We start from the raw sequence: 27867 nt of genomic DNA, 5'->3' as shown, positions 1-27867 counted from the left end.
ACGCCAAAGCAGAAATTGGAAAACATTTTGTGATGTACAGAGTTTTTGTGATATCAACATTAATTGGTCGCTTGTTTGGTGTTTTAAATTTAATATTTATCAAACTACATTTGGTCGAATGAATAAATAATATTTGTTTACAGTATTGGTAAATAAATAACTAAATAAATAATAGGATAATTATTATAAATGCAAAAGTTTGGACGGATGGGTATACGAATGGATGTTTATTACTCAATAGGGATGATGACTGTTTTTTTAATTGTATATAAATTAGGAGTATGCTAATAGTAAAGCAATTTTGTAGAAGTAACAGGATATCAGCGATCATTACTTTCGGTTCTACAGGGATTTAAAGGGTCAGATTTGCGGCACTGCCACGGATCCCTGAAAAACGCCCCATACAAATTATGTGATACGTGTGATAATATGATTACGAATTAATGACGTCGTTAATCATAATGATCGTTAGATTTGCATAGGCGTTCAAACAAAATTACAAATATCTTTGATATTTGTGCGTTTTTTTTATAGTTCAAGTATTTAAAAAACGTTTAATGTAAGGAAGCTAAAAGTGTATGAATTTTCATCTAATTACGATAAACAATTTTTAATAGATTTTGAAATTTCATTATCTTATTTATTTTGAAATTATTTAGACAATCTTTGTGATTACATATTAATTAGTTAATATTGACCCTATTAACCCGGTTGTCTCATAAAAATCAATATATTCAAACCTAGTAATCATCCCCATTGCAAACCGTCTAAAAGGATCAGGATGAAGATTTATTTATTGGTTAAAATTAAAAAGTTGTGCGGAACAAAAAAAAACTAAAAAGTTGCATATTTATGTACACACGGACGAAGTCGCGAGCGTTCAATAGTTTGTTATCTCATCATCATCATCATATCAGCCGATGGACGTCCACTGCAAGACATAGGCCTTTTGTAGGGACTTCCAAACATCACGATACTCAGCCACCTGCATCCAGCGAATACCTGCGACTCGCTTGATGCCGTCAGTCCACCTGGTTGGGACCAACACTGCGCTTTTTTTTGTTATTTATATTATACTAATATAATAAAGAGGTAAAGTTTGTGTACGATATAGGTGATCTCTGAATCTACTGAACCGATTTTGAAAATTCTTTTACCACGATAAAGCTACGTTATTTGTGAGCATCATATTTAACCCCGTATTCTCCCAGAAACAAGAACTATGCGAGTGAAACCGCGAAGCGTCTGCTAGTAAGTAATACAAAATTTGGAATGCCCTTCCGGCGTTTGTGTATCCTGACACATATAATTTGGACACCTTCAAAGGTAGAGTGAATAGGCATCTTCTAGGTAAGCGCGCTCCAACTTAGATCACATTAATGCTTACAATCAGGCTTAATTGTAGTCAATCGCTGGCCTATATTGCATAAAAAAAATACAAAGCTCCTATTTGCGTTGAATGTGAAAAAGATTGATACAAATATCCCCTCCCGTTGCTATACAAGTAAAATAATATATTACTTGGTATTATTCATACGCTGTTATTAATGTAAAGATTCTCTTCCTTCGCGGGTTTACTTACCGAATATACTCGTAACATATGATTTGGTAATTCAGTTATCTAAGTTAATGGAACGAAATATATCATAGTAATTCTTTATAACAAAGTTACTCATACTTTTATGTTCAGATTGTGAATCAAATCAAAATTCGTTTATTTCGAGTACATTTAGTTTACAAGTACCTTTGAAAAGACCAGTTTAACTATTAGTAGATGTAATTATCAATGGCGTTAGAAGAAAAAACAGGAAGATAGACGAATTTTAATCGGGATCATGGATGTTTGCTGCCGACAGCGTGGAACGCGCTATTTCTTTCATTGTCACATATAACAAACTTGGAACAAGATAGCGTTAGTTCGGTTTGCTTACAAGAAGAAGAGTCTAATGAAGATGACAGTAATGAACCGTCGGAGAGTATAACGAAACCTTCACTCCTCACCTCTCAACCCCTCTCCCAACGCGCGATGCGAGCATCTGCGCGTCGCGCATCGCAATCGATGCGATTGTGCCGCGTTGCAAGAACCAGGGCCCATGACTAAGGGCCCCGTATGGGTTCGAAACCAGTCGGGCATACTCCGACCTAATATCACGTGAGTTTTAGCCGTGTTTCATAATCAATTAATATGAATTATACTCACGTTTAAATTCTAAAACAGGTAGATATAGGTTATACGCGGACCGCAAGTGGCACATTAAAACTATGCTAATTAGCAAACCTGAGCTCAGTCGCTGCACTGTCATCGCGTTAACAACGCCGCTGAAAGAATTTTTGTGTGCCAGTTGTAAAAACCGAATTTGGTTTATGTAACCTATCTACCTTTTTTTTCTTCTAACATCATTGGTTACTATTGTAAAGACTATCATGGCGGGCTTGCATTATAGTTAAGAAGGTTTGGTGGCTTAAAACGGATTAAAAAGCGTTTTAGAAATGTTGGGTTAACTTAGGTAACGATCAATGTGCGTGAACCAACTTCACACAAGAACAAAGAAAAGCTAAGCTATTTCATATATAAAAGCTATTTCACGCTGATCCAACGAGCAAATTAAAGAACGAAAGGTTACAAAGGAAAATATACTCGACGGCTTCCGTGGCGCAGTGGTATGCGCGGTGGATTTACAAGACGGAGGCCCTGGGTTCGATCCCCAGCTGGGCCGATTGAGATTTTCTCAATTGGTCCAGGTCTGGCTGGTGGGAGGCTTTCGGCCATGGCTAGTTACCACCCTACCGACAAAGACGTACCGCCAAGCGATTTAGCGTTCCGCTACGATGTCTTGTAGAAACCCGCCGCCCGCTTCCATCTTATATTGCATCATCACTTACCATCAGGTAAGATTGTAACCAAGGGCTAACTTGTAAAGAATAAAAAAAAAATACTATCAGTATTTTTTTTTTATTCTTTACTGGGCGATAAATCCAATGGTTATTTAATCATAACCTTTATTTCATTGTAATAATTCTCGAACATTAATCACGGCAATTATTCAAGGCATGTAAGCTGTAATGTATTTACTGTATTTAAATCGCTCGTTCGTTTCATTTTGTAAAGCATGGCATGTCAATAATTTTTACGAGTAATATATGAACGATTTTATGTCGAATATTTTAATGACATACCTACGAGTACAGTTTGAGATTTTATATATTAATATGCGAAGAGAAAATAAAGCTTTTTTCATGAAAAAGTGTGTAATAATATGACATGTCGAATATACATTAAAAAAAATACAATTGAATTGTTTTTTGCTGGCATATTCACTAATTTAGTATTTACTAGCGAACGCACGCGACTTCGTTCGCGTGGAATTCAGTTTTTCACAAATTCCGCGGGAACAATGGATTATTCCAGGATGAAAAGTAGTAGTCTTGATCTATAGTAAAATCTATTTCCATTCCAAATTTCAGCCAAATCGCTTCAGTGCCGCAGAGTAAAAGAGGAATAAACATACTTACACACTTACACACTTTTACATTTACACACTTACACACAAACATTCGCCTTTATAATATTAGTGTGAGTGTGATTAGCAATCTAATAAAATAAACATCAAATCAACTGAGAAATGTCATCTACCTACTTTATAATATCCACGAATCGTTGTCAGGAGGCACCAGATGATATTTGTTACATCCTACTTCAACTAACATTCGTCAAAGTTAGTAAATTAGCCTGCTGGTCACTGTTATTATTTTATTACATATTATTTTTGAAAATTTATTTTTCGACCACAGTAGCTATATATGTATAATTGTATAAGGATGTTTTTACTCGACATTGTGAGATTCGAATTCATCTTTATCTCTTTCTAACTATAGTAGATGTAGTATGGCGTGAGACAAAGAGATTCGATTTCGAGATTCAAACTATCGAGTTACGAAAACATCGCCATAGGCGTTACTAAGCCACGACTATTGTTTTATTCATGAAAAGCATGCTACGAGTATATGCTACGCCGTAGCCAATGCGTAGTTGGTAAAATATGACAAGAATATCGTCCTACGTATTGTCTACGGCGTAGCATAATGATTTGGTCGTTCTTTAACTTGGTCAAAGTATTCAATTCTTTCTCAGTTGCAAATAAGCCTCATAAAATGATTTCAAACAAGCACATCCCAAGTCGCCCACATCTAGCGGCTTCCGACTTTCCGTTACATACGATGGTATTGAACAGATCATTTTTATAACGAAGTAAGATTAAATCGACAAACACTGCATTCATCATTTCATCCATCATATTCAGTAAATTTTAATTTTAATGCATAGAGCAGACAACGATGTTCTAGATAAATTTATAGACCAGCTAGGCTATTATAACGATATTTTTATAACCCGCAAGAGCGAGTTTAGAATTCACCTCTATCTCTCTCTGTTTAACACGATACTATAGAATGAGAGAAATGGTGTTCACAAAACAACAATAGGTTCTAACATGAGCGCAACCAAGTCTTCAAACTTATACTTTGAGAGGCAAGGGTATGTTGCATCACTTCATCGAATTTCAACTTTCGAATTACTTAGAAAATATTTAAAGAAAAAATTTCCACCCAGTCCGACCCAAACTTCAAACCCAGTAGCGGCAAAAAATTCATGCAAGTGGATTCCCGTCGGGTTATCTTTAAAAACCCATGCATATTCATTATTGTACTGTAACTAGATATATGAGAAACCGGGGTTTGTATCACTAAATTCCATCCTTCGCCACTAAAACCCAAAATAATTATGATTATTATCAATTACTGGACCAACGAGGCAATTGGCAATGGAATACTAATAACAATTTCCAACGCCCATTCACTTGTACGTCATCGTTGATAAAATCCATTGAGCTAGTCCTAGTCACGGCGCAGGCGTGTGACGTCACACTGTGATCTTGACACGGAAGTGGGTCACGATCGAGTCCCGCGCAGCCTTGTGACCTTGTACCAGCTGGAATATTCTGGATTTGGGTTTTGACCTTGGACCACAATGTTCTGGACAAGCAGAACGCCCGCGACTTCGTCCGCGTGGAATTCAATTTTTCACAAATCCCGCGGGAACAATGGATTTTTCCGGGATGAAATGGTGGAAAAAGTAGCCTATGTGTTAATACAGAGTAAAATATATTTCCATTTTAATTTCATCCAAATAGCTTCTGTAGTAGCGGCGTTACAAAGTAACAAACAAACATACAACCACATCTATTTCGCATTTATAATATTCATCATTATCAACCCATATTCGGATCACTGCTAAGTTCGAGTCTCCTCTCAGAATGAGTGGGGTTAGGCCAATGCGGATTGGCAGACTTCACACACGCAGAGAATTATGAAAATTTTCTTGTTGCAGGTTTCCTCACGATGTTTTCCTTCACCGTTTGAGACGCGTGATATTTAATTTCTTAAATTGCACACAACTGAAAAGTTGGAGGTGCATGCCCCGGACCGGATTCGAATCCACACCCTCTGGAATCGAAGGCAGAGGTCATATCCACTGGGCTATCACGGCTCTTATATGACGGATTTATAATATTACTAATATATTAAAGGATTTATAATATTACTAATATTTATATATTTCACATTTATTAAAAAGGCGAAAGTTTGTATGTAAGTGTGTTTCTAAAGCGATTGGACTGAAATTTGGAATGGAAATATATTTTACTCTGGATTAACACATTGGCTAATTTTCATTCCGAAAAATCCATGGTTACCGCTGGATTTGTGAAAAACATATATATTAATTGATGATGGAATATTCTGGATACTACCAACATCTGGGAATAACAAAATGAAGGTCGCCTTTGTCTTACTGTTGTGGATTTTGTACGTTATTTTTTTGGACGACGGAGGTTTGTGTATTTTAATGTAAATTAAGTAACCGCAATCTTGTTGTGAAAACGTAAACAATGTATTCGTAAACAGGCTTTGGAAATTTCTTACAATAATACTGTTGCGTTGAAGGAAAAAATGTTGATTCGCTCAAATATACTGTTACTGTTATTTGCTAAAATTCCATTTCATTTATTCATTACATTTGCATATCTGTTCCGTTGTCTTTCTTACGTCATCACAGGTATCGACAAAATGTATAGAGTATTAGACGTATATCAGGAAATTTGTTATGACGTTTCCTCGAGTCATCAGCTGTCAACTGTCAACTGTCACTTGTCAGTTAACACAAGTAGGACCGAGAGCCTATTCTTCTTCAAACGCTCAAAATGACATTATGACAAGTCAGTGTTCATATCATCATATTTTAAACTACTAGTTCCTGAGATTAGCGCGTTCAATCAAACAAACAAACAAACAAACTCTTCAGCTTTATAATATTAGTATAGATAAGAACAATGATTCAAGTATCTCATCCATTCATCAATCGTATCAAGTATTATATAAAAAAATCATTATATATAAAATACATGTGATAAATTAAATATCATTATATAATAATAATACTGGAACCCTATGAGGGTGTTGACGTGTTGTGTAGAGAGGCGGATTTATGTTTTTTCGCTCAAAAAGTAATTTATTTTATAGTACACTCAAGCAAAAAATTTTTAATGATGTCAAAAACTCATTTTTATTTTCTTTAATTTATTGTGGAATTTTTACTATTTGAATAGTTTAATGCACATTTTTTGCTGTGAATTTTCGAATTGGACTCTGGCTGTACAAAATCAAGTACAGGCGTGCGTCGCAGTTTAGTTTTTCGTTGTATGTCTTTGGGAAAATACCGGATATTTCCTAACAAATTTGCATGTTTCTAGGATGTATTTGTTAATTTTCCACCGTGTCGTGTAATCAAGTAACAAGCATATGTTAGTCGTAAGCCTAGTCCAGACATAACATAACTTACAAAAAACTATTTTTTCTGAAATTGTTAGGAACAAGCTATTTAGTATTTATCGTCTATTAGGTAAAGAACTTACCTACACCTAAAGAGATACATTACATTACCTCCATTATATAAAACTTCATAACCAGATCAGAACCTTGGTATCATATGTTTGCATTGTCACTGAAGAAATGCAAGTAGGTTTAGGAAATGTAAAACCGAGAATTTTTAAAGTAATAGTTTAATTTAACTACCAAGATTAAACTCGTGTATGAAAGTAAAAGAATAAAGTTACTTATATTTACCAAAGTAAGAATTTACTTTATATAAGTTACTAAAATAAGTAAGCATAGTAAATAAAATAGAAATTTGTAAAATATGATTTCGAAATTTTCCGAACGTCATTAACAAAATGGATTTTACATCAAATGGAAGGTCACCATTACTAACGCGTCGCGTGGAAAGAATGACTTTTCGTCTGAAAAGGTCCGTGTTAAATGAATAGTATAGAAAAGGTATATTATTCACCTGTCAGCCATAATACAGAGGCGAGATATTATAATATGAGAGATTACTTTAAAAGAAACTCTTTGAAGCGAACGAAAGTATTAAAAGGCTTTTGTGGGTATTTTAATAGCTGATGCTTTGCCAAGTACCTACTGTTATAATCTTCTAACTTACGAGTAGGTTTATGTATATACTTAGTACTCGTATCTACTTACCGGTTTATTTTTCTATTAATTAATTCAATTAAGTGACGAGTTTGAGATGGTTTTGTTTGTTTGATCGGCTTTTTTTCATAGAGTACTAAACCGATTTTTAAAATTCTTTCACCAGCGGTATGCTATATTATCAGCGAGTAACACAGACTGTATTTATCAAATTTGAGGAACTGGAATAATTGAATTATTAATATAGTGAAAACATTACTTGAAATAATAAAAAAAATTATGAACACTGTGGTAGTACTTCCCCTGATTTGCATAAAAAACCATATTACTACTAGCCAACACCCTGCGATTACACCCACTTAGTCCCCGTTCCCGTGAGAACACGGGGATAAAATGAGAACTATGAATGAAAACACCTCACAAATAACGAAGCTTTCTAGTGGTAAAAGAATTATCAAAATTGATTCAGTGGACCCAGAAATTATCCTTACAACACCTCAAACTTGATTTTATTATATATTAGTATTGATGTCTCGTATGTATAGTGATCAAAGATTTTATACAATTAGATATGTCACTAACGCGTGGAAACTGAGGCGAGCAAAGGTGGCTAATTGTCTTAAATTCATTAAATCGCATAGTAAATAACGAAAACAAATAATATCTAAATATTGCCTACAATGTCGAGTTGTGTGTTCAGGAAGTGTAAAAACTATTTGTAACTAAATAAATAATTTAAGTAAAATTGTGCATGTTGTGTGGTGTAGCTAAATTCGGATCACTTCGGTGATTTTGTAGGCACGTAACATATCTATAGCATAAAATATCGTTGATAGTGACGACATTCCGAAACGAGTAATATCTCTACCCGTTTCAGTATGACACTGGAGTTTTCTTTACAATAGTCCATTGCATAGAATATTGATCTGCCAACACCATTTGAAGATTCTCCGGTGTTGAGTTTACAAAGTACTAAGTGAGACGTTGGGGTCCCAAAGTGCTGGAATGGCGACCCCGCACTAGTAAGCGCAGTGTTGGCCGACCCCCCACCAGGTGGACTGACGACATCAAGCGAGTCGCAGGGATTCGCTGGATGCAGGTGGCTCAGTATCGTGATGTTTGGAAGTCCCTACAAAAGGTCTATGTCCTGCAGTGGACGTCCATCGGCTGACATGATGAAGTGAGAAGTCAGTAAAGACTGTAATGTAGAACACCAAAGGAAATGTACTGCTATTTTACTTCAACAATGGAGTACTAAAAAATAAGATGCTTTGCTAAAAGCTTATGATATCATTGGTGGCAACCTTATTTATGAATCATTCTTCTACTATATAAAAATAAGTCGGGTTTTCCTTCCTGACGCTATAACTCCAGAACGCACGAACCGATTTCCACGGTTTTGCATTCGTTGGAAAGGTCTCAGACTCCGTGAGGTTTATAGCAAAGAAAATTCAGGAAAAATGGTAGGGTAGAGGTATTTGAAAGTTTACATCGAGTTTCACGCGAACGAAGTCATCATTAATATCAACCCATATTCGGCTTACTTTTGAGCTAACTCCTCTCAGAATGAGAGGGGTTTCATAAGAAAATTCTCTGGTATGCAGGTTTTCTCACGACGTTTTTCCTTGACTGAAAAAAAACATACATACAGCCGAACGTAGAACCTCCTCCTTTTTGGAAGTCGGTTAAAAATGCACACAACTGAAAAGTTGGAGGTGCATGCCCCGGACCGGGTTCGAACCCACACCCCTCCGGAATCGGAAGCAGAGGTCATATCCACTGGGCTATCTCGGCTCTCACCTAACCTATGAATATATGTATTAAATACGTAGATTTATAAATAGGTACCTAATGTATTCTTGTTTCATATGTTTTGACTTGGGCTTTTTCAGTAGTCGAGTTCTTAAGCTTACTTTTTTAACATATCACGAATATTAACAACTCCAATTGAAATGTGTTCAGTTTAAACGAATATTTTCTACCCTAGTGTTTGAGTGTGTATTGATTGTCACACTAATATTATAAAGGCGAAAGTTTGTGTGTGTGTGTGTAAGTGCATATGTGTTTATGTTCCTCTTTAGTGCTGCGGCTATTGAAGCGATTTGGCTGAAATTTGGAATGGAAATAGATTTTACTCTCGATTAACACATATGTTACTTTTTATCCCGGAAAAATCCATGGTTCCCGCGGGATTTGTAAAAAACTGAATTTCATGCGGATGAAGTCGCAGGCGTCCGCTAATTATAACTTTTTTTTTCTATTCCTTACAAGTTAGCCCTTGACTACAATCTCACCTGATGGTAAGTGATGATGCAGTCTAAGATGGAAGCAGGCTAACTTGTTAGGAGTAGTATGAAAATTCACACCCCTTCCGGTTTCTACACGGCATCGTACCGGAACACTAAATCGCTTGGCGGTACGTCTTTGCCGGTAGGGTGGTAACTAGCCACGGCTGAAAAACCAGCCAGAAATGACTGGTCAGGTTCTGAATACCAGAAGAACTATAACTTCCATTTTTTAATCGACTAACCATTATGAACAGACACGCCTAATTCATCTGAAATAAAATGGACGAGATTAGCGTGAAGAGATTTCGTCTAAAAGAAAGTCTTTGTGGCGAATAAATGAAAGTAACAAAAAGCTTTTTATTTCAACAGACACGGCCTCCAGTGGTAAGTGGTAATTCTTCTTCGCAGGTAATGGCTTTCGGGGACGCCGGTCGTCATTATCTGAAGATTTTAGTGAATACCTTTAATGCTGACTCAAAAAGGGCCAGTGAGATGTTTTACATTTAGAAGCTACAATTTTCAGGTTCAGATATCTATTCCGAGTAGTACATACCTATTAGCTAGGTGCAATAAATAATAAAATAAAAATAGGTGCAATTGCGTAAATTTGTAAATACCTTTGTATATATGATATAATTTTATTTTTAATTTTTTTTGTTCTCACGTTGTTATTTTTTAGTATAGTATTTTATTGTTTTTCCCTTTTAGTTAATTGCAATGTATTATTTTAAGTTTAAGTTTTTATTATTATTATTGTTTATTTTAGTTAATAAGGTTGTTGTGTGCTGTGTTTGTGGCGGCATCTGGTCAACGGTTCCAACTGAAAACCAGCGCTGCATGCTCTTTTTATTTAAAGAGTATGTAGCATTATGCTGAGTTGGATCCGTTTACTGGGTTGTGCCACACATCGCAGGATATTGTTAAAGAACAAATTGTGTTGTGTGGCATAATTCACTAATAAAGCTTTTTTCTTTTTCTTTCTTTCTTTCAATAGAGATTTTACATTCTTCAGTGAGATGTTTTACATTTAGATTTAGGAGCTAGAATGTTTTCGGTTTAAATATCAATTCCAAGTGGAAAAGAGATTTTACATTTTTCGCATATCAAAAAGTGTCATATAGATGTTTTAGAAGGTACACTTTTCCGGTTCAAACAGCAGTCCAAATTAGTATTATATACAGGTGCTAAAGAAAGATTTTCTTTTAAATAAAAAAAATGGCCAAACGAAGTTGTATTGCGTTTTCAAATAAAACAGTCACATATTTGATGGTAGCCAGAAAAGTAGGTTTTACTCTTGTTATAAAATCCTCTAGCAGTTCAAAATTAATATGAAGTTTGTAATGAAGTTTTGAAAAATTCTCATCAATCATCATCATTATCAAAAAAAAAATTATAAAAATATTTAATAAATGGATTTTTTTCAAACATCATTTAAACTACAATTCCAAAGGCGTTCTTAAGTTAAAAATATAACATAACCATTTATATTTATTTCATCGCAATCGATTTTTACCATCTTTGTAAAAATAAAACAACATATTGTCAATGCTATATAGATTTCGATAATATATTTATTATTAGCAATACATTGTTGAAGGTTCTGTGACCCTCATGAGAATAAGGCAATCATGATCCATTGTTGTACGAATTTGTGTATCTATCAATAGCAAATAAAATTATCTCCTAATAAAATTTGTTACGGAAATTTTTGTTATGGAATAACTTTTATATTCAATTTTCTTTTGTGTGTTAAAGTTATGATTTTCCTGTTTTCTGAAATACTTCCTAACTGGCACAGTTGTTTGTTTATTGCTAAATAAATGGAATGTCTCAGGTTCTATTCCCAGAACTACCTCGTTGTCACTTCGGATTATGACGTCCTGGGTTCGATTTCAGGGTCTAAGTTACATTGAATTTTTCTTTTATTCCAGGAAATTCTCTGTAGCAGCTTCCAAGACCGTGTCTTGGAGAGAACGGTCCCGGTCATTAAGTACCATTAGCATCTAGTGAACGTTACAAAGTCAAGCAATTATTAAAAAACTAAGTAATGACGTGGCCACAGTTATAACAAGTCAATAATTAAAAAAATTAAAAAACCCGACAGCCTAACCTGCTCCCACTTAGTCTTCGCGTATTTTGTATAGTGTAATAATAAATAACGTTTTTCTAATTGTTCGTTTTTTTTATTTAATATTACCATGATGTACCATTTTGTAATCCTCTTGATGAGCCTTTGAATTTGATACCCATATCGCAATATTCAAAAAAAAAAATTTTTTTCACCTCGAGTCTATAGCGTCTCACAGTCGTCGGGTTAGTTTTTTTTAATTTCACCTATCTAAGAACACTTGGGTTATTAAGACAAATATAACGATACCTTAGTTACATAAATCCGTTCAGCGGTTTCGAAGTTATGAGATAATAAAAATATTACATACATACATACATACAAGATACGCGCGAAAAACACAACCCTTCCTGCAGTCGGGTAAAAACAGGCTGACGAGGAAAACAGACACTCGTTCCGTTGACCACAAGGGACCCTTATAGTTTCGCCATGTCCGTCTGTCTGTCCGTCCGTCTGTCCGTTCGTCCGTTCGTCCGTCTGTCCACAGTTTCATAATTTTGGGGTTCCTTCCCTACATGCAAAGTGAGAATGGATTTTTTATCGTCTATCCCATGGTGTGGGGTATTGTTATCGGTATTTTTGTGCATTACATAAGGGATTGAAGTGTTAACTTAATCTACGGAACCCTGCACTGCGATTTTTTACTTACTACGAGTATAGTGACGTAAAACAAACTCTGCAAAATGTTTTTTAACTCGTTTACATTTTTTAAACTGGTTTACATACTAGTAGGACCACTCGGTTTCACTCGCTCAGTTCCCATTCCTGTGGGAGCACTGTGATACAATATAGTCTAAAAGGTAGGTAAAAATACACAAACATATCTTTCCTCTTTATAATAATAGTATTATTAACCAATGTTGTAACACAAATCATTTGAACAAGAATGATACAACATTTTCATATATCATAAATTGAATTCACATCCCACTACTCAATATTGTGTGAAAAACATCCCTTGTATAGGTTTTGTGTAAAAGTCTATAATCCATCATGTCGTTAAGCCTTCATCACTGCTTACTCGAGTGGAAAGAGGCTCGTCCTAAGGCTGCGTTTACATACAAACACATTTTACTACCTACTCGCTTTATTGAGGTTTTAAGTTATAAGTTTTTATAAACAATGTAAGACGCCCGTCATTTAATATTCGTGAAAACGCGTTTATGTACAAATCTTTGTAAAAAGGATTATGTTGCTTCAAGTAGACAGATAAAATCTCGTTCGTTTGTGATTTACCTAGTATCGTATAACTATAAGTACTTGAAAATAGACAGTTATCTTAAAATCACAGTTATACACTTAATTTTTTTTTATATGTATGGATTAACTATAATATTACCTTCTACCAACAGATTCATTTAGTTTCGCCAATTTTAGCCACAAAAAACTACTTGTGAACAAAATATTAACTGGCACAAGGCAGTGCCTTGAACGATTTGCTCTTTTAACATGTCCTACGTTATCAACCCATATTCAGCTCACTACTGAGCTCGAGTCTCCTCTCAGAATGAGAGGGGTTAGACCAAATCCACCACAGGCCCAATGCGGATTGGCAGACTTCACACACGCAGAGAATTAAAAAAAAACTCTGGTATGCAGGTTTCCTCACGATGTTATTCCTTCACCGTTTGAAAAAAGTGATGTTTAATTTCTTAAAATGCACACAAGTTGGAGGTGCATGCCCGGGGACCGGATTCGAACCCACACCCTCCGGAATCGGAGGCAGAAGTTATATCCACTGGGCTTGCACGGCTAACTTGTCCTATTTAAGTATAAAATAATGTCCTGTTATAGCTGATTTGCCGCTAAACAACAGGTAGGTCATCTAGTTCCATCAACTATTAGAACAGAAAAACATCAAATATCATGTGAACGAATGTTTACTCGGTCACATCTGTCCACTGGGGATCCATAATCATTTGTCAGGGCAGTTGGCAGTGGCAGGTGTTATTTATATACAACCTTATATGTGTGTGTAGCCTGAATGAGTGAATGTATTGTGACCCGGATGATTATGACGGGGTTTGCGAAATATCCTCGCAAAGCTCTCAACCACAACTCAACACTTGGACGCGAAGGCATTACCGCAGATTTAGAGGTCACCGAGCGAATATGAGGAAAAATCATTCTTTGTTTCTTTTATTTATTTACTATGATTTTATTTTCATTTCGTTCAGTAACTAAGTAAAACATGGTATATCATAGTGTCGAAGTAGTGTAGAAGTCGCTTTCCGCCATGTTTACTCTAAGATCGTTTACTCTAAGAAAAGAAACTACGAAACCGATTTTAGTACAGTTTTCGTCATTAGATAGATAGGTTAAAGAGGAAGGTTTATACGTATAGTTTAACATTGTTATCCACCTGAATGAAGTCATGATAAAACAAAATGTCATTGTATCCCAAATTATTTAAAAAAATGTAATTAACATGAAATACAAAAAGTTAATGCTAATAGATTTTAACCGTATGCTATAATTTTATTTGAAAGTCAAATTTTTTGATTGTGTATATTTATAACACCAAATACTTATAACCCGCAATTTCAAACCTCGTTGAAATCCTGAACCATATTTTTTTTTTATTAACTACATATACTATACTCCTTGATTTACTTTGTCTATTAGTGAAAACTGCATTTTAATCCGATACATAATTTAAAAGATCTAGCGTACAAACGTAACAAGCAACTTCAAAAACACCTTATTAAAGAAATCCATATTTACTTCTAGAAACTGTTTTCTATTTGTAGTAAATTTGATTAAAACCCTTTTAGAACAGTCCAGCGGCTTTATAACATTAAAATATTAAATACGGGCGGCACAGTTTCCCGAGAATTTGCATAGTAGATTCAGTCATGTAAAAATAGGCCGAGGTTCTACTCAATAATACCCTACACATAATTCGTTTAATACCTCGTTGATCCAGTGGTTATGGTATTCAGGATCATTTGTGGATGGTTCGTATCCTGGGTAGAGCTATAAAATTTATATTGAGATTTTTTTCTCAATTCAAATTCAATCAATCAAGAAAATCTCAATAAAATTCTCAGCCCGAAGTTGGTGTCATTTCTAGAAATCATCTTAAACCTTCCGTCCTGGTCATTATCATTCATCATCATCATATCAGCCGATGGACGTCCACTGCAGGACATAAGCCTTTTGTAGGGACTTTCAAACATCACGATCCCGAGCCGCCTGCATCTAGGGAATCCCTGCGACTCGCTTGATGTCGTCAGTCAACCTGGGGGGGTTCGACCAACACTGCGCTTCCCAGTGCGGGGTCGCCATTCCAGCACTTTAGGGCCTTAACATCCATCGGCTCTTCGAACTATGTGCCCCACCCATTGCCACACTTCAGCTTTTCGATTTCGTGAGCTATGTTGGTGACTTTGGTTCTTTAGTGTTCCTCATTTCTGATTCGATCACGCAGAGATACTCCGAGCATAGCTTGATCCATCGCCCGCTGTGTGACTCTGAGCCTTCTAATGAAGCACATAGTTCGCGACCAAGTCTCGGAACCATAGGTCATCACATTATCATTATCATCTGATATTTATCGTTATAATGAGGGATGCCTGGCCCTGTGGTGGATCAAAGTCTCAAAATTTTGTGTCACCCTAACTAAGCCTTCAAATACGTTTATTTTAAAATTGTGCTACACATCACAATGTCCAAGCAGTAAGCCTCTCAGACTGAGAAGTGTTAGGCGAATAGTCCACCACGCTGGCCCAATGCAGATCATTTCATTATCAAATTGAAAAAAAACATTCGTTTGAGAGTTATGCTGCCACAGACAGATATAGACGTCAAACTTATAACACACAAATTTTTCGTCGGGGGTTAAAAAGCAAATTGTACACGAATGTAAAAAAATGTCCATTAGAACGCGTCCTAAGTCCCGGCTGATTCTGTAATCGATAAGACAGGTGGGTAGATACCGGCGTTATATGAATAAAGTAAATACAGATTACCCGACACGGGCGCACGGCGCGTATCTCGACGAGTACGTGGGCGTGGCTGGCGTAAGGGAATCCCTACCGACTCTCTACTGAATATTCAAATAAATATCGGAATACAGCTTAGAAATTCATTTGTATTTTCATGGTACCAGGTATGTAGTAGTAAAGTAACTGATTAGGGTTGTCGCTATTTAGAGTCACCGTTTTTTTTTTTATTCTTTACAAGTTAGCCCTTGACCATCTCACCTGATGGTAAATGATGACGCAATCTAATATTTTTATGTTTGTCTGTTGACCTGTTTGTCCGCGCTAATCTTTGAAACGGCTTAACTGATTTAAATGGGACGTTAATAATCAAGCTACATATAAACTACTTTTATGCCAAAAAAATCCATGGTTCCCGCGGGATTTGTAAAAAACTGAATAGAGTAAATACAGATTACCCGACAGGGGCGCACGGAGCGTATCTCGACGAGTACGTGGGCGTGGCTGGCGTAGGGAAATCCCTACCGTCTCTCTACTGAATATTCAAATAAATATCGGAATACAGCTTAGAAATTAATTTGTATTTTCACAGTAGCAGGCAATGATGTTAGAAGAAAAAAGAGGTAGATAGGTTATACGCGGACCGCAAGTCGCACGTTATAACTATGCTAATTAGCAAACCTGAGCTCAGTCGCTGCACTGTAGTCGCGCCGTTGACAACGTCGCTGAAATATTTTTTTTTTTTTATTCTTTACAAGTTATCCCTTGACTACAATCTCACCTGATGGTAAGTGATGATGCAGTCTAAGATGGAAGCGGGCTAACTTGTTAGGAGGAGGATGAAAATCCACACCCCTTTCGGTTTCTACACGGCATCGTACCGGAACGCTAAATCGCTTGGCGGTACGTCTTTGCCGGTAACTAGCCACGGCCGAAGCCTCCCACCAGCCAGACCTGGACAAATTAAGAAAATCTCAATCTGCCCAGCCGGGGATCGAACCCAATACCTCCGTCTTGTAAATCCACCGCGCATACCACTGCGCCACGGAGGCCGTCAAAGAAATAATTCTTGTGTGCCAGTTGTAAAGATCAAATGTGGTTTATGTAACCTATCTACCTCATTTTTCTTCTAAGATCATTGGTAGCAGGTACGAGGAGGTAGTATTAAAGTAGCTGATTAGGGTTGTCGCTCTTTAATAAAAAAATATTTATATAATGTATTTTTTTTATTTTTGTTTTTATTAGCTAAGTAAAGAACCTTTTATACATAGACAATAATAAAATTAGGATAACTTGGTAAATTTCCAGAAAACCCATTAATGAAGTTCGGGTCATTATGACCCGGGGTCATCGCCCTTGAAATTATTTTCACGTCATTGGCGCCGGGTTAAAGACACTTAACACCATGCAGTGGTGGTGATTAGCTCCTGAACGTCTATTCTCTAACGATGTTTTGTATAACTTGCAAGTGCGAGTTTCGAGGTTTCGAGTTTTCACCACTATCTTTCTCATACTAAAGTATCGTGTTAAACAGAGAGAAATAGATGTGAATTCGAAACTCGCACCTGCGAGTTATAAAAATATCGTTACATAATAAAATTCGATAAAATCCTCGCGGATTTTTATAAAAGCGAAAAATTGTGTGTATGCTTGTCATTCGTATACGCCGCAACTACCGATAAAATTTGGCTAAAATTATTAAATAGATAATAATCTGGATTAACACATAGACTGCTGTTTATCTCGAAAAATCTGTAGTTTTCGCGGGATTTCTAAATTTAATTTTATAGATAGAGACGTGTATAAGTTGACAGACTAACGACATTAAAAAATACTCATATTCAGAGTATTGTATGAAAAACACAGGTGAGGTGTGTAAACAGAAAGTCTTACCTAATTTAAAAACACTATCTCCACAATAATCACTGAATTTCAAAAGCTATTATCACAAACGTCCAACTTATACGGTATTCACAATATAAATAAATACTATGGCATAATATGAAGGTTATTAAACGAAGGAAGTTCATATCCGTTGGATAAACGCTATCGCACCGCGTTGTTGGTATTATAAAATGACAATAGGAAAAACTTCATGTGTACGTTTACCTCTTTGTTTTATTTATCTGGTCGAAAGATATTTTAAAACCCTATATAAGAGCCGTGTGGTGTGAGTCGAATCCGGTCCTGGGCATGCTTGACTTTTCAGTTGTGTGCATTTTAAGAAATTAAATATCACGTGTCTCTAACGGTGAAGGAAAACATCGTGAGAAAACCTGCATACCAGAGAATTTCCTCAATTTTCTGCGTGTGTAAAGTCTGCCAATCTGCATTGGGCCAGCGTGGTGGACTACTTAGCCTAACCCCCCTCATTCGATTTCGATTAAGTGGAGAGGGAAGCGCTGCTAATTTAATGTCGTTTTGTCGGTGTTCGAAATTTCCAGTATGTATAACTTTTGACTTAGATAAGCAACAACTTTCTTTTAAGCTTTAATCATTAACATCTCTCGATTGTACATACTACTACAAAACATTACTGTTAGATAGATACAGTGAGTAGAAATTGCGCAAAATAAAAAAAATGCATCAAAAAGTTAATTCTTTTATGATTTTGATAATAGTTATTAGCTCGTGATCGAATCAGAAATTAGGAGATCCGTAGAAGAACCAAAGTCACTGACATAGCTCAACGAGTCGCGAAGCGACGGGCGGTGACATAGTTCGAAGAGCCGATGGGCGTTGGGGTCCCAAGGTGCTGGAATGGCGACCCCTCACTAGAAAATGCAGTGTTGGTTGTCTTCCCATTAGGTGAACTGACGACATCAAGTGAGTCGCAAGGATTTGCTGGATGCAAGCGGCTTAGGATCGTGATGTTTGGAAGTCCCTACAAAAGGTATATGTCCTGCAGTGACTGATATAATGATGATGATAATGATGATAAGCTCTTTAGCTAATTCTACATGTAATATTAATTTAAGTTTTATTTAAATAAAGAATAAGCAAGGAGTGTTTTACAAATGCATCGAATTCCACGCGGTAAGATATGTAGACGTCCGTAAGTTCAAAACCATTTTGGAAGTATGAAGTTCACGCTAATATTTTACAGAAAATTCCACACTTTGCGGTTTTTGAAATAAAATAAAGCACACTAAGTTCCTCACAATACTTTTAATACTTAACGGAAACTAGAACCCGTCTAAAACTCAATTTTCTCCCAGTCTACAGTCTCCACCTTTAAAGTCCCAGACGAATAGCCACGGTGCAACACGAAAAGTTTTCTAACTAAATTCACAAAACTTCATACCTACCGAGATCCTAGATACTGCTCGAAGAAAGTTTCTCATTAGGGTAGGTGGATAGAGATCTTTTGCCTTTGATTAATGCTAGTACTGCAAAACCTGCCCATTTAGAAAACCGGGCGCTGGTAAACAACTTTACCCGTATTTATCTTAATATCTGGGTGACCTAGGTGGTAGGTAAATTTTTACTTATAATAAATCTCGCCGAATTCTATACAATTATTCGCGATTTGAGATTTTACTTCTACCATTTGTAACACCAAACGTTACTGTGGCATAGAGTACTACTAGCGCCATCTAGAATCTATACTTTTATAACGAATTCTATACATTTTGTACATTCTGTACATTGAAGATATTTTGAAAATTTTTGCTGGGGGGTATTATATAAAAATACTCACGCTAAAAATATTTTTTTTCGATTATTTGTCTGTCTGTCCGTGTTTTTTTGTTATTGAGCATCATGCTGAAACTACTGAATGAATTCAAATGAAACTTTGCACAGTTTAAGACCATAATATGGAGAAGGTTAGGATAGTTTTTATTGCGAAAATAAATTGAGAAGAGGGTGAAAGTTTTGATGGAAAGTCCTTCATTTTTAGAGGTACAGTTTTAATTTGTTCATAAATTATAAAAAAATACAAAATATAATGGAATTCAAAAATTTTTAAAATTCAAACTCTAAAGTGGTGAAATAGGGCTTCAAAGTTTACATTGATTTCCACGCGGACGAAGTCGCAGGTGTCCGCTGGTATTAAAAATATAAACGGAGAACGGCTGAACGGGTTTGGTTAATTATTTTTCATAATATTCCTTGAAGTACGACGATGGTTTTTACAAAGAGTTTTATTGGGTAGGGTAGGGAAGGGTAGAGTTAGGGAAGAAGCGCACATAAGTCAAAGCGAAGCTTGGCCAGGTCCGCTAATAATTTCATAAAATTGTAGTATCAATTCTGTCTTAAAAGTTATGAGTTCCGTTTTTGAAATGTCTTGAGGCATCATCGCTACGGTCCTACCCTACCCAACCCAAACTCTGCCTTTCCCCAAAACTACCCTTACTCCGAGTAATAAATTATGAGACACTTTGGCTAATCTTCTCAGAGAAAAAAAGTAGGTCTACAATATAAAAGCAACAGTTTCACTAATGTTTTTCCAGCAAGGTCACCTTTAATTTCAAATTTCAGTATTCGGTAGAGCTTTATATTCGTAAGTGGAAACTGTTGCCCCAGCGGGATCGCACACCAGACAGGGTGGCAAAGCTTTGGCGGGCTAATGTCAATTACCGAGAAAAGGAGCCACGTGTCGCGTTGCCTAATTAATATACCCTTTCGTACCCTTTTATTGGTGTACTACGGACCTCGGATACACAATCAAGTTATGTGTTTACTTTGACAGATACAGATGGAGTTAGTGGGACTCTGAATCGATTTGAATGAGCTGACTCGGGGATGTGATTTACAAGTTCTGTGTAAAGGGTGTTTTTTTACGGATACCTACAAATTTTAAATGAAATAATAAATCTACTTAATATGTTTATGGTAATCACTGTATGAATGTGATTTCGTCCGCCCGTGACTTCGTGGACTTAATTTTTCACAAATCCCGTGGGAACCACGGATTTTTCCGGGATGAAAAAGTAGCCTATGTGTTAATCCAAAGTAAAATCTATTTCCATTCCAAATTTCAGCCAAATCGCTTCAGTAGCCGCAGCGTAAAAGAGGAACAAACATACTTACACACAAACTTTCGCCTTTATAATATTAGTGTGATAATATTAGTTTTTTTTTTAAAGATATTTGCCATATCTTTTTAAATATGACAAATATTAACATTCCCCTCCAATTATTTGGGAAAGACGATTAAGATTAGTGTTAGGAGTGGGTCGTACCCAACCAAAGACCAACGGGACGGGGATCGAACCACCCCTCGGTGATGAGTCCGACCGCTCTTACCGTTGAGCTATTGAGGCTATAAATATGGATACAATTAATCTAAGATAAGCTTTTAATATTAAGTATTATTTCATGACAGTAGTACATTTTTACTTTTTACCCCTCTTCAAATGTTTATTTCAAATGCAAATCTAAGCGAGCGGCCGACCACCCAAGCAATAACCACTAATGGAATGGCACTACTTCAAAATAAACATTTTCATGGCAGAGAATTGTATCAATCAATTAAACTTTTTTCTATCAAAAATACATTATTTTATAATTGTTAAGAAAACTATTTGTCATATTAAGTATGTCTCATTACCATTTGTTTTTTTTATTCTTTACAAATTAGTGATGATGCAATCTAAGATGGGAGCGGGCTAACTTGTTAGGAGGAGGATGAAAATCCACATCCCTTTCGGTTTCTACACGACATCATACCGGAACGCTAAATCGCTTGGCGGTACATCTTCGTCGGTAGGGTGGTAACTAGCCACGGTCGAAGCCTGCCACCAGCCAGACCTGGACAAATTAAGAAAATCTCAATCTGCCCAGCCGGGAATCGAACCCAGGACCTCCGTTTTGTAAATCCACCGCGCATACCACAGCGCCACGGAGGCCGTTAAAACGAGGTGTACGACAAAGTCCATTTGAACAAATAACTAGTAGCCAGTCTCAATTATCTCTTACAACGTAAATATTTATTTATTTACCAGTACTAAAAAGAAGTCAAATTATATTTTTTTGTTTTTTCTTACGAATAGACTCGGAAACAACAAAATTGATTTTTAAAAAAAATCACCAATGGAATGTTACATTATCAGCGAGTAACATACGCTTTATTTTTATCCCCGTATTTACACTGAAATTCTGGAATGGGAACTACGCAGATAAAACCGCGGGGTCTGCCAGTTAAACTATAATATTGCTATGGTTAATCAATAATCATTTTGATTACCTATTTATTTTAACTAAACGTGCTTGAATAATTATAATATTTTAGCAAATTCGTACATAATCATAATATTATGATCGAATGTTAAATTAAGCGAAGTAATTGATATGCTAATATTAATTGCGTGTAGATTTTGTAACACTACACCATAATTGAGATCAATTAAACTTTCGAACTAAATTGATGTTGAGTAAACATATAATATGAGGGTAGTTAACATATAGTACACTACGAGTAGGTATGTTATTACTCAATCATCCATAGCAACCCATGCTCGGCTCACTGTTGAGCACGAGTCTCCTTCCAGAATGAGAGGGGTTATGCCAATAGTCCACTACGCTGGCCTAATGCGGTTAGGCAGGCTTCAAACACCTAGAGAATTAAGAAAATTCTCTGGTATGCAGGTTGCCTCACAATGTTTTCCTTCACCGTTGGAGACACGTGATTTAATTTCTTAAAATGCACACAACTGAAAACTTGGAGGTACATGCCCCGGACCGGATTCGAACCCATACCCTCAAACGGTGAAACCTGCGTACCAGAGATTTTTCTTAATTCTCTGCGTGTGTGAAGTCTGCCAATCCGCATTGGGCCAGCGTGGTGGACTATTGGCCTAACCGCTCTCATTCTGAGAGGTGACTCAGCTCAGCAGTGAGCCGAATATGGGTTGATAATGATGATAAGGAGGGACGTCTATAGTAGTGGGTCGGTAAAATAGTCGGATAATTTTGAAGCCAATAAAATAAATTGGAATTTAAACAGATCTCCAAAAATAGACCCTTGCTGTTTCCCAAAAGACATTCCAGTTGAATGATTTTAAAGTCATCAGCTTTTTGACAACTCGCTACACTTCGTATTTGAATAAACCGCACTTTGAATTTTAAATTTAAAGGTCAGGAAAAGGTTCATATTTCGGTAGCGCGTTCTAAACTTTGTTGTAAAGTAAAATATTATAATCTTTTACTTGAAAAGTTTACCTTTTATAATTCTTTCTAAAAAATAGAAAATGAACAGTGCATTGCATGGCATTGCTCTCGATTGTTGTACTGAGATGGAATGTTTATCACTGACAGGTATATTAGAGCCAATAGATATGAAATTGCGGCAATCAATAATAAATAATTACAATTAAAAAGGTAAAACATTGGGGACTTTAATTACAAAAATACCGTAATTTGAAACGTTGAGTAAACCCTTAGTGTTCCGATTATCTTATATATCCAAATTCTTGTAAAAAGCTTAAAAAGCTTTCGCTTGACTATTGACCAAAGATCGGATAGAAAAGGCACTGATTCTTAAAATGCAACATGGGTAGAGCTCGCAGGTTGCTTGCACTCTTTATTACCGCAAAAAAAAATTAAACTTAAAAAAAAAATGTATGTAAGTAAATGAGAAAAAAAAACCTGTTTGTTAAACAACAAGTTAACAAGTTTGTATTTATTTCTTGCTATAGTATTACTTAATTCAGTACAGTATAATTACAGAATTCAGTACAGGTAGTAAAAAATGGTTAAGTACATAAAAATTAGCAAGCGAGCCGAGAAATTAATTTACAAGTACCCACAAGTGTCTCTCCAAACCAATATTGGAGCTATGCGAAACGAAACGGCTATTGAGTGTCGTGTAATTACATTCCCCGGGGTGCTTCCACCGAATTTGTTACTAAATTATCGTAATTATAATTAAAAAACAGTAAAAAAACACTTTAAAATAACCAGGGGTTCCAGGAACGCAGATATTTATAAGAAGTTCCAAGTTACCCTTGGCTTAACTCAACAGCAATTTTAGCTCAACAAGTGACAAGGCTAGCACTAACACAAGACAGTTTGAAGAGCCGATTGACGAGATCTTAGAAGCTGGAGAGATGTCCCCACACCACAACACGCAGTGTTAATCCACCTCCAACTAGATGGATCAACGACATCAAACGAGCTAAAGCGGGCAACTAGATGCTTCAGGTGCCTCAAATCATCGATCGTCGATCGTTAGATGGGCCTCAAAGCGTCGCGGAAATGTCATTGGTTTCGCACATTGAGTACCTACCTACGTCATCACTCGTAACACATTTCTCTTTAATCATGTTGTGGCTTGTGTTTTAACATTTCCAAAATAAACACGAAGGCATAAAGAAGGGATTAAAATAAAAAAAAACGGTAAATATTTTTTAACCACGTAAGATAAGATGTGCGTAATACACGTTTTTGAGTAATAACATAAAATTGTGCGTTCTTTAGTATGGAGGGGCCCATCTAACGATTTATATCGATGACTCAAATGAAGTGGTTGGTGTTTGCAAGTTGTCTCAGGGGGACTATATTCAGCAGTGGATGACCCTCAGCTGATGGTAATATAAAGAAAGCTTAACACACACACACACGAACACTCACACACATACACACACGTGCAAAACAACCTGCTATCTATTAGTTTTAGTAATGTTCATTTAAGATATATTATTTCACTATGTACTAGCTATTGATATGTACTAGCTATTGAAGAGCGGAGTCTTCTAGTACAGAAATCGAAATAAACGATTATATTATATTTTATATATTTTTTTTTATAATCGATGAAGTATGGTTGGAGTTTCTAGCGTCTTCTCGACAAGCGTTTCATTGCAGACTGCATCATTGCTAATAAAAAAATATTCACTACTTACAGGTGTTTATTAGTCCCTACTCCCAACCAAAGTCCTTTATATGGATCTAGAAATCCGTTGGGTGTGGTTATGATAATGATGAACCGTAAAATAATGTCTGCTTAATTAAAAACTTTTAAATTATTTTTTTTATCAAAAATTTCAATATTTTTAAATTAACTCAATCATTTTGAAGTAACAAATTAATTCCGTAGAAGAACGAAGATTGCGTAAAAGCAATATAAATAAATATGGTACCTACTTAATGTTTTTAATCATTTGCAAACATATTTCTTTATATAAGTACTTAATTACACATTCAATTTATTCCTAGAAGTAATCTATCTAAAAAATAAGTCTCGAATAACTTTTGAATATACATTAATTTATGATGTAGCACGGAATCTCCTTTACATAATAATATTATAAGTTTTTATGCATAAATATTTTTGAAAAATATTCCTTGGATTTTTTAAAGATGATGATTATGATGTTCATAATCAAGAATTTGATTTAATTTCAACAAATATTTATATGCCGCTCTTTAATTAAAGTAGAATTAAATTAAAATTGTTAAAACAGGTTAAAATTCAAAAATAATAAAAGGGAAAATTTTATGAGTTTAATTTAAACAAAGAACAACATAGTTTTACCTTTTTCCACCTTATCACTACATTTTAGGGAATGCATAAACCTTTTGTTGATAAAATTGATAATTTTTAATTATATTTAAAAAATAATTTAAAAACAGTTAATAATTTCAAAAACATCAATTTTATAAAATATATTGCACCAATAGTATTTATTATTTTTATAATTACCGTACCGTCGTTAAATATTATTTAAAAACTCTATTTTTTAAAATGTTAATTTTTAACATTTATTTTAAAAATTTAACTACACAAAAAAGCAACCACATAATTTATCACAAAAAAAAACGAATAGGAAAGTAAAGACACTTGAAAACTTCAACAACTTTTAAAGTTTGTGAAATTAAAAAAAAAAAACACAAAAAGGCCGCACTCCCTATTTAATCAATCGTTTTAATTTCTGAACGAAAACAAACAACCATAAAAAAAAATAAAGTGCAAACGAACGCGAATTCAATTTGAAGATGGAACGCATAAAAGGGGCACTAACCTTCGCTCGCGCGCGCCTCTCTCGAGTCTTCGACGATCAACAGGTGGGGCCGGGACGCTCGCCCGAGCTCAAGCTCGGCTGGCGCGGTGCTACTAACTCGCGGTACGCCCATCGCGTTCGGCGGTCAGGGCGCGAATGAAACGGAACGCACCCCAACCGTCAGGTAGGACCTTGGCTGGGGAACTATCCTTGCGCTTAGCACTATTAAAAAAAAATTACACACGTTTTCAACAGCTGAGATGGTGACGTAGCCTACGAGTATGTATCTACTATAAGACATATCTAGTTACATTGAAAAGCTTTTTCTTGAGTTATTTATGTACTTATATAGTCAAAGCGCATTCGTACCTAGGGCATTGGCTGGGGAAACTATACTTGAGCTGAAAACTATATAAGTAAAAAAATTACAAACTGAGATCCTGACGTATGTACTTCATAGTTACTAGCTTCACTATTTTGTTTAGTTATATGTTGGCTGGGGAAATATTCTTTTGCTATGAAAAAAAAATACACACGTTTTCATCAGCTGGGATGGTGACTTATGCTACGACATATCTACTTTAAGATATATCTAGTTACAGTAAAAAGCTTTTTCTTTAGTTATTTATGTACTTAAATAGTAAAATTGCATTTGTTCGACCGCTAGGGCCTTATCTGGGGAAACTATCATTGAGCTGAAAACTATATAAAAAAAATTACAACCGTTTTCATGAATTGCGATGTTGACGTATGTACTTAATAGTTACTAATTTCACTAAAAGGCTTTATATTTAGTTTTATTTATGTAAATAGTAAAATCGCACTCCGTATACGACAGGACCATGGCTGGGGAAATCTTTTCATGCTGAGCGCTAATAAAAAAAAAGTTTTACATACGTTTTCATTTCGGTTTGGGACGTATTCTAAGATTAGTAGTAGTACTTTTTATTCATTTTTACTACAAGGCTTTTTTCTTTACCTAAGCCGCATCCGCATGGTAGCTAGAACTTTGACAGGGATAACTATTCTTGTGCTTTAAGCGATATTCAAATAGAAGCTTCAACAACGTCGTTTTGAATGTTAACGCATGCTACGGGTATATAATTAGGTACCTCCTAAAAAGCTTTTTTTTTTTAGCACTATCCATGAAGTTGTCCAGTTTTACTAAAAGACTTTTTTTAGTCAAATGCACTATCCATGGAGACGCAGTCGTTGAGAAAAGGCTTTTCTTTCTCACTAATCTGGAAAAAATTTTCAGTAAGCTCAAGAGTGCTAAACCCCAAAACAGTAAAAACACCTTGGATTCTACGTAATTAAATAAAATTTAACACAAGTGAATACTATTGAAAATCACTCACAATTTTAGCAGTTTCCATTGTACAGAAATTGGGAAAAAAATCGCAGAAACTCAATCTATGTGTATTTAAAATTTAATGTAAGAAAATTATATTTATAATCAATCACTAAACTTACGTAATTCCTACTACTATCATACAATTACAACAAAAAAGTTTCAACAAAAGGTTTAAATTTAACAACACTGCCATTTTCATAATTATTATTTTTATCTATGTCCATTTTAACGCGGAATTTCACGTCGAGTCATAGAGTCATCGAACCATGGAGCTTTATTGTTATAAAAGTTATCCATTTTTGTGTTTAAGTAATTTATTTTTCGAGATGTACCCTGTCCATTATTTTAATGAAGCCATTGTTAAATTCTTCCTTGAGGCCGTAAAAAGCCTCTACCCACTTGTAATGGAGTCGGTTCGGCGATAAAATGGGGGAAAGTGGACATTTTGGTTTGACTGCCACTTTTTATCTTTTTTTATGCAGATTGTGGATAGCGAAGCCCATGGTGATAAATGTGGATTTACATAAGCGTCATCGGGAACATATTAAACTAGCCAACACCCCGCGGTTTCATCCGCATATTTTCCGTTCCCGTGAGAATATGGAGATTAAATGTAGCCTATGACACTCACAAATAACGTAGCTTACTAGTGCTAAAAGAATGT

The 27867-nt window shown here is 35.6% G+C and overlaps 1 protein-coding gene across 1 annotated transcript in view; it reads right to left on the bottom strand.

Annotated features, from left to right (window-relative positions):
* Nucleotides 1-25990, bottom strand: part of LOC112049775 (synaptotagmin-10) — a 97142-nt gene extending 71152 nt beyond the window's left edge. Inside the window, exon 1 of the mRNA XM_052888769.1 lies at nucleotides 25871-25990. Coding sequence (XP_052744729.1) covers nucleotides 25871-25982 — 112 coding nt within the window. The 5' untranslated portion in view covers nucleotides 25983-25990. The remainder of the gene's footprint in view (nucleotides 1-25870) is intronic.
* Between the last annotated feature and the right edge of the window lie 1877 nt (nucleotides 25991-27867).

The sequence above is a fragment of the Bicyclus anynana genome, chromosome 23 (assembly GCF_947172395.1).
Source record: "Bicyclus anynana chromosome 23, ilBicAnyn1.1, whole genome shotgun sequence".
Classification (NCBI taxonomy): Eukaryota; Metazoa; Arthropoda; class Insecta; order Lepidoptera; family Nymphalidae; genus Bicyclus; species Bicyclus anynana.
Note: the sequence above shows the minus strand (reverse complement) of the source record. Positions and strands in the feature narration are given on the sequence as shown.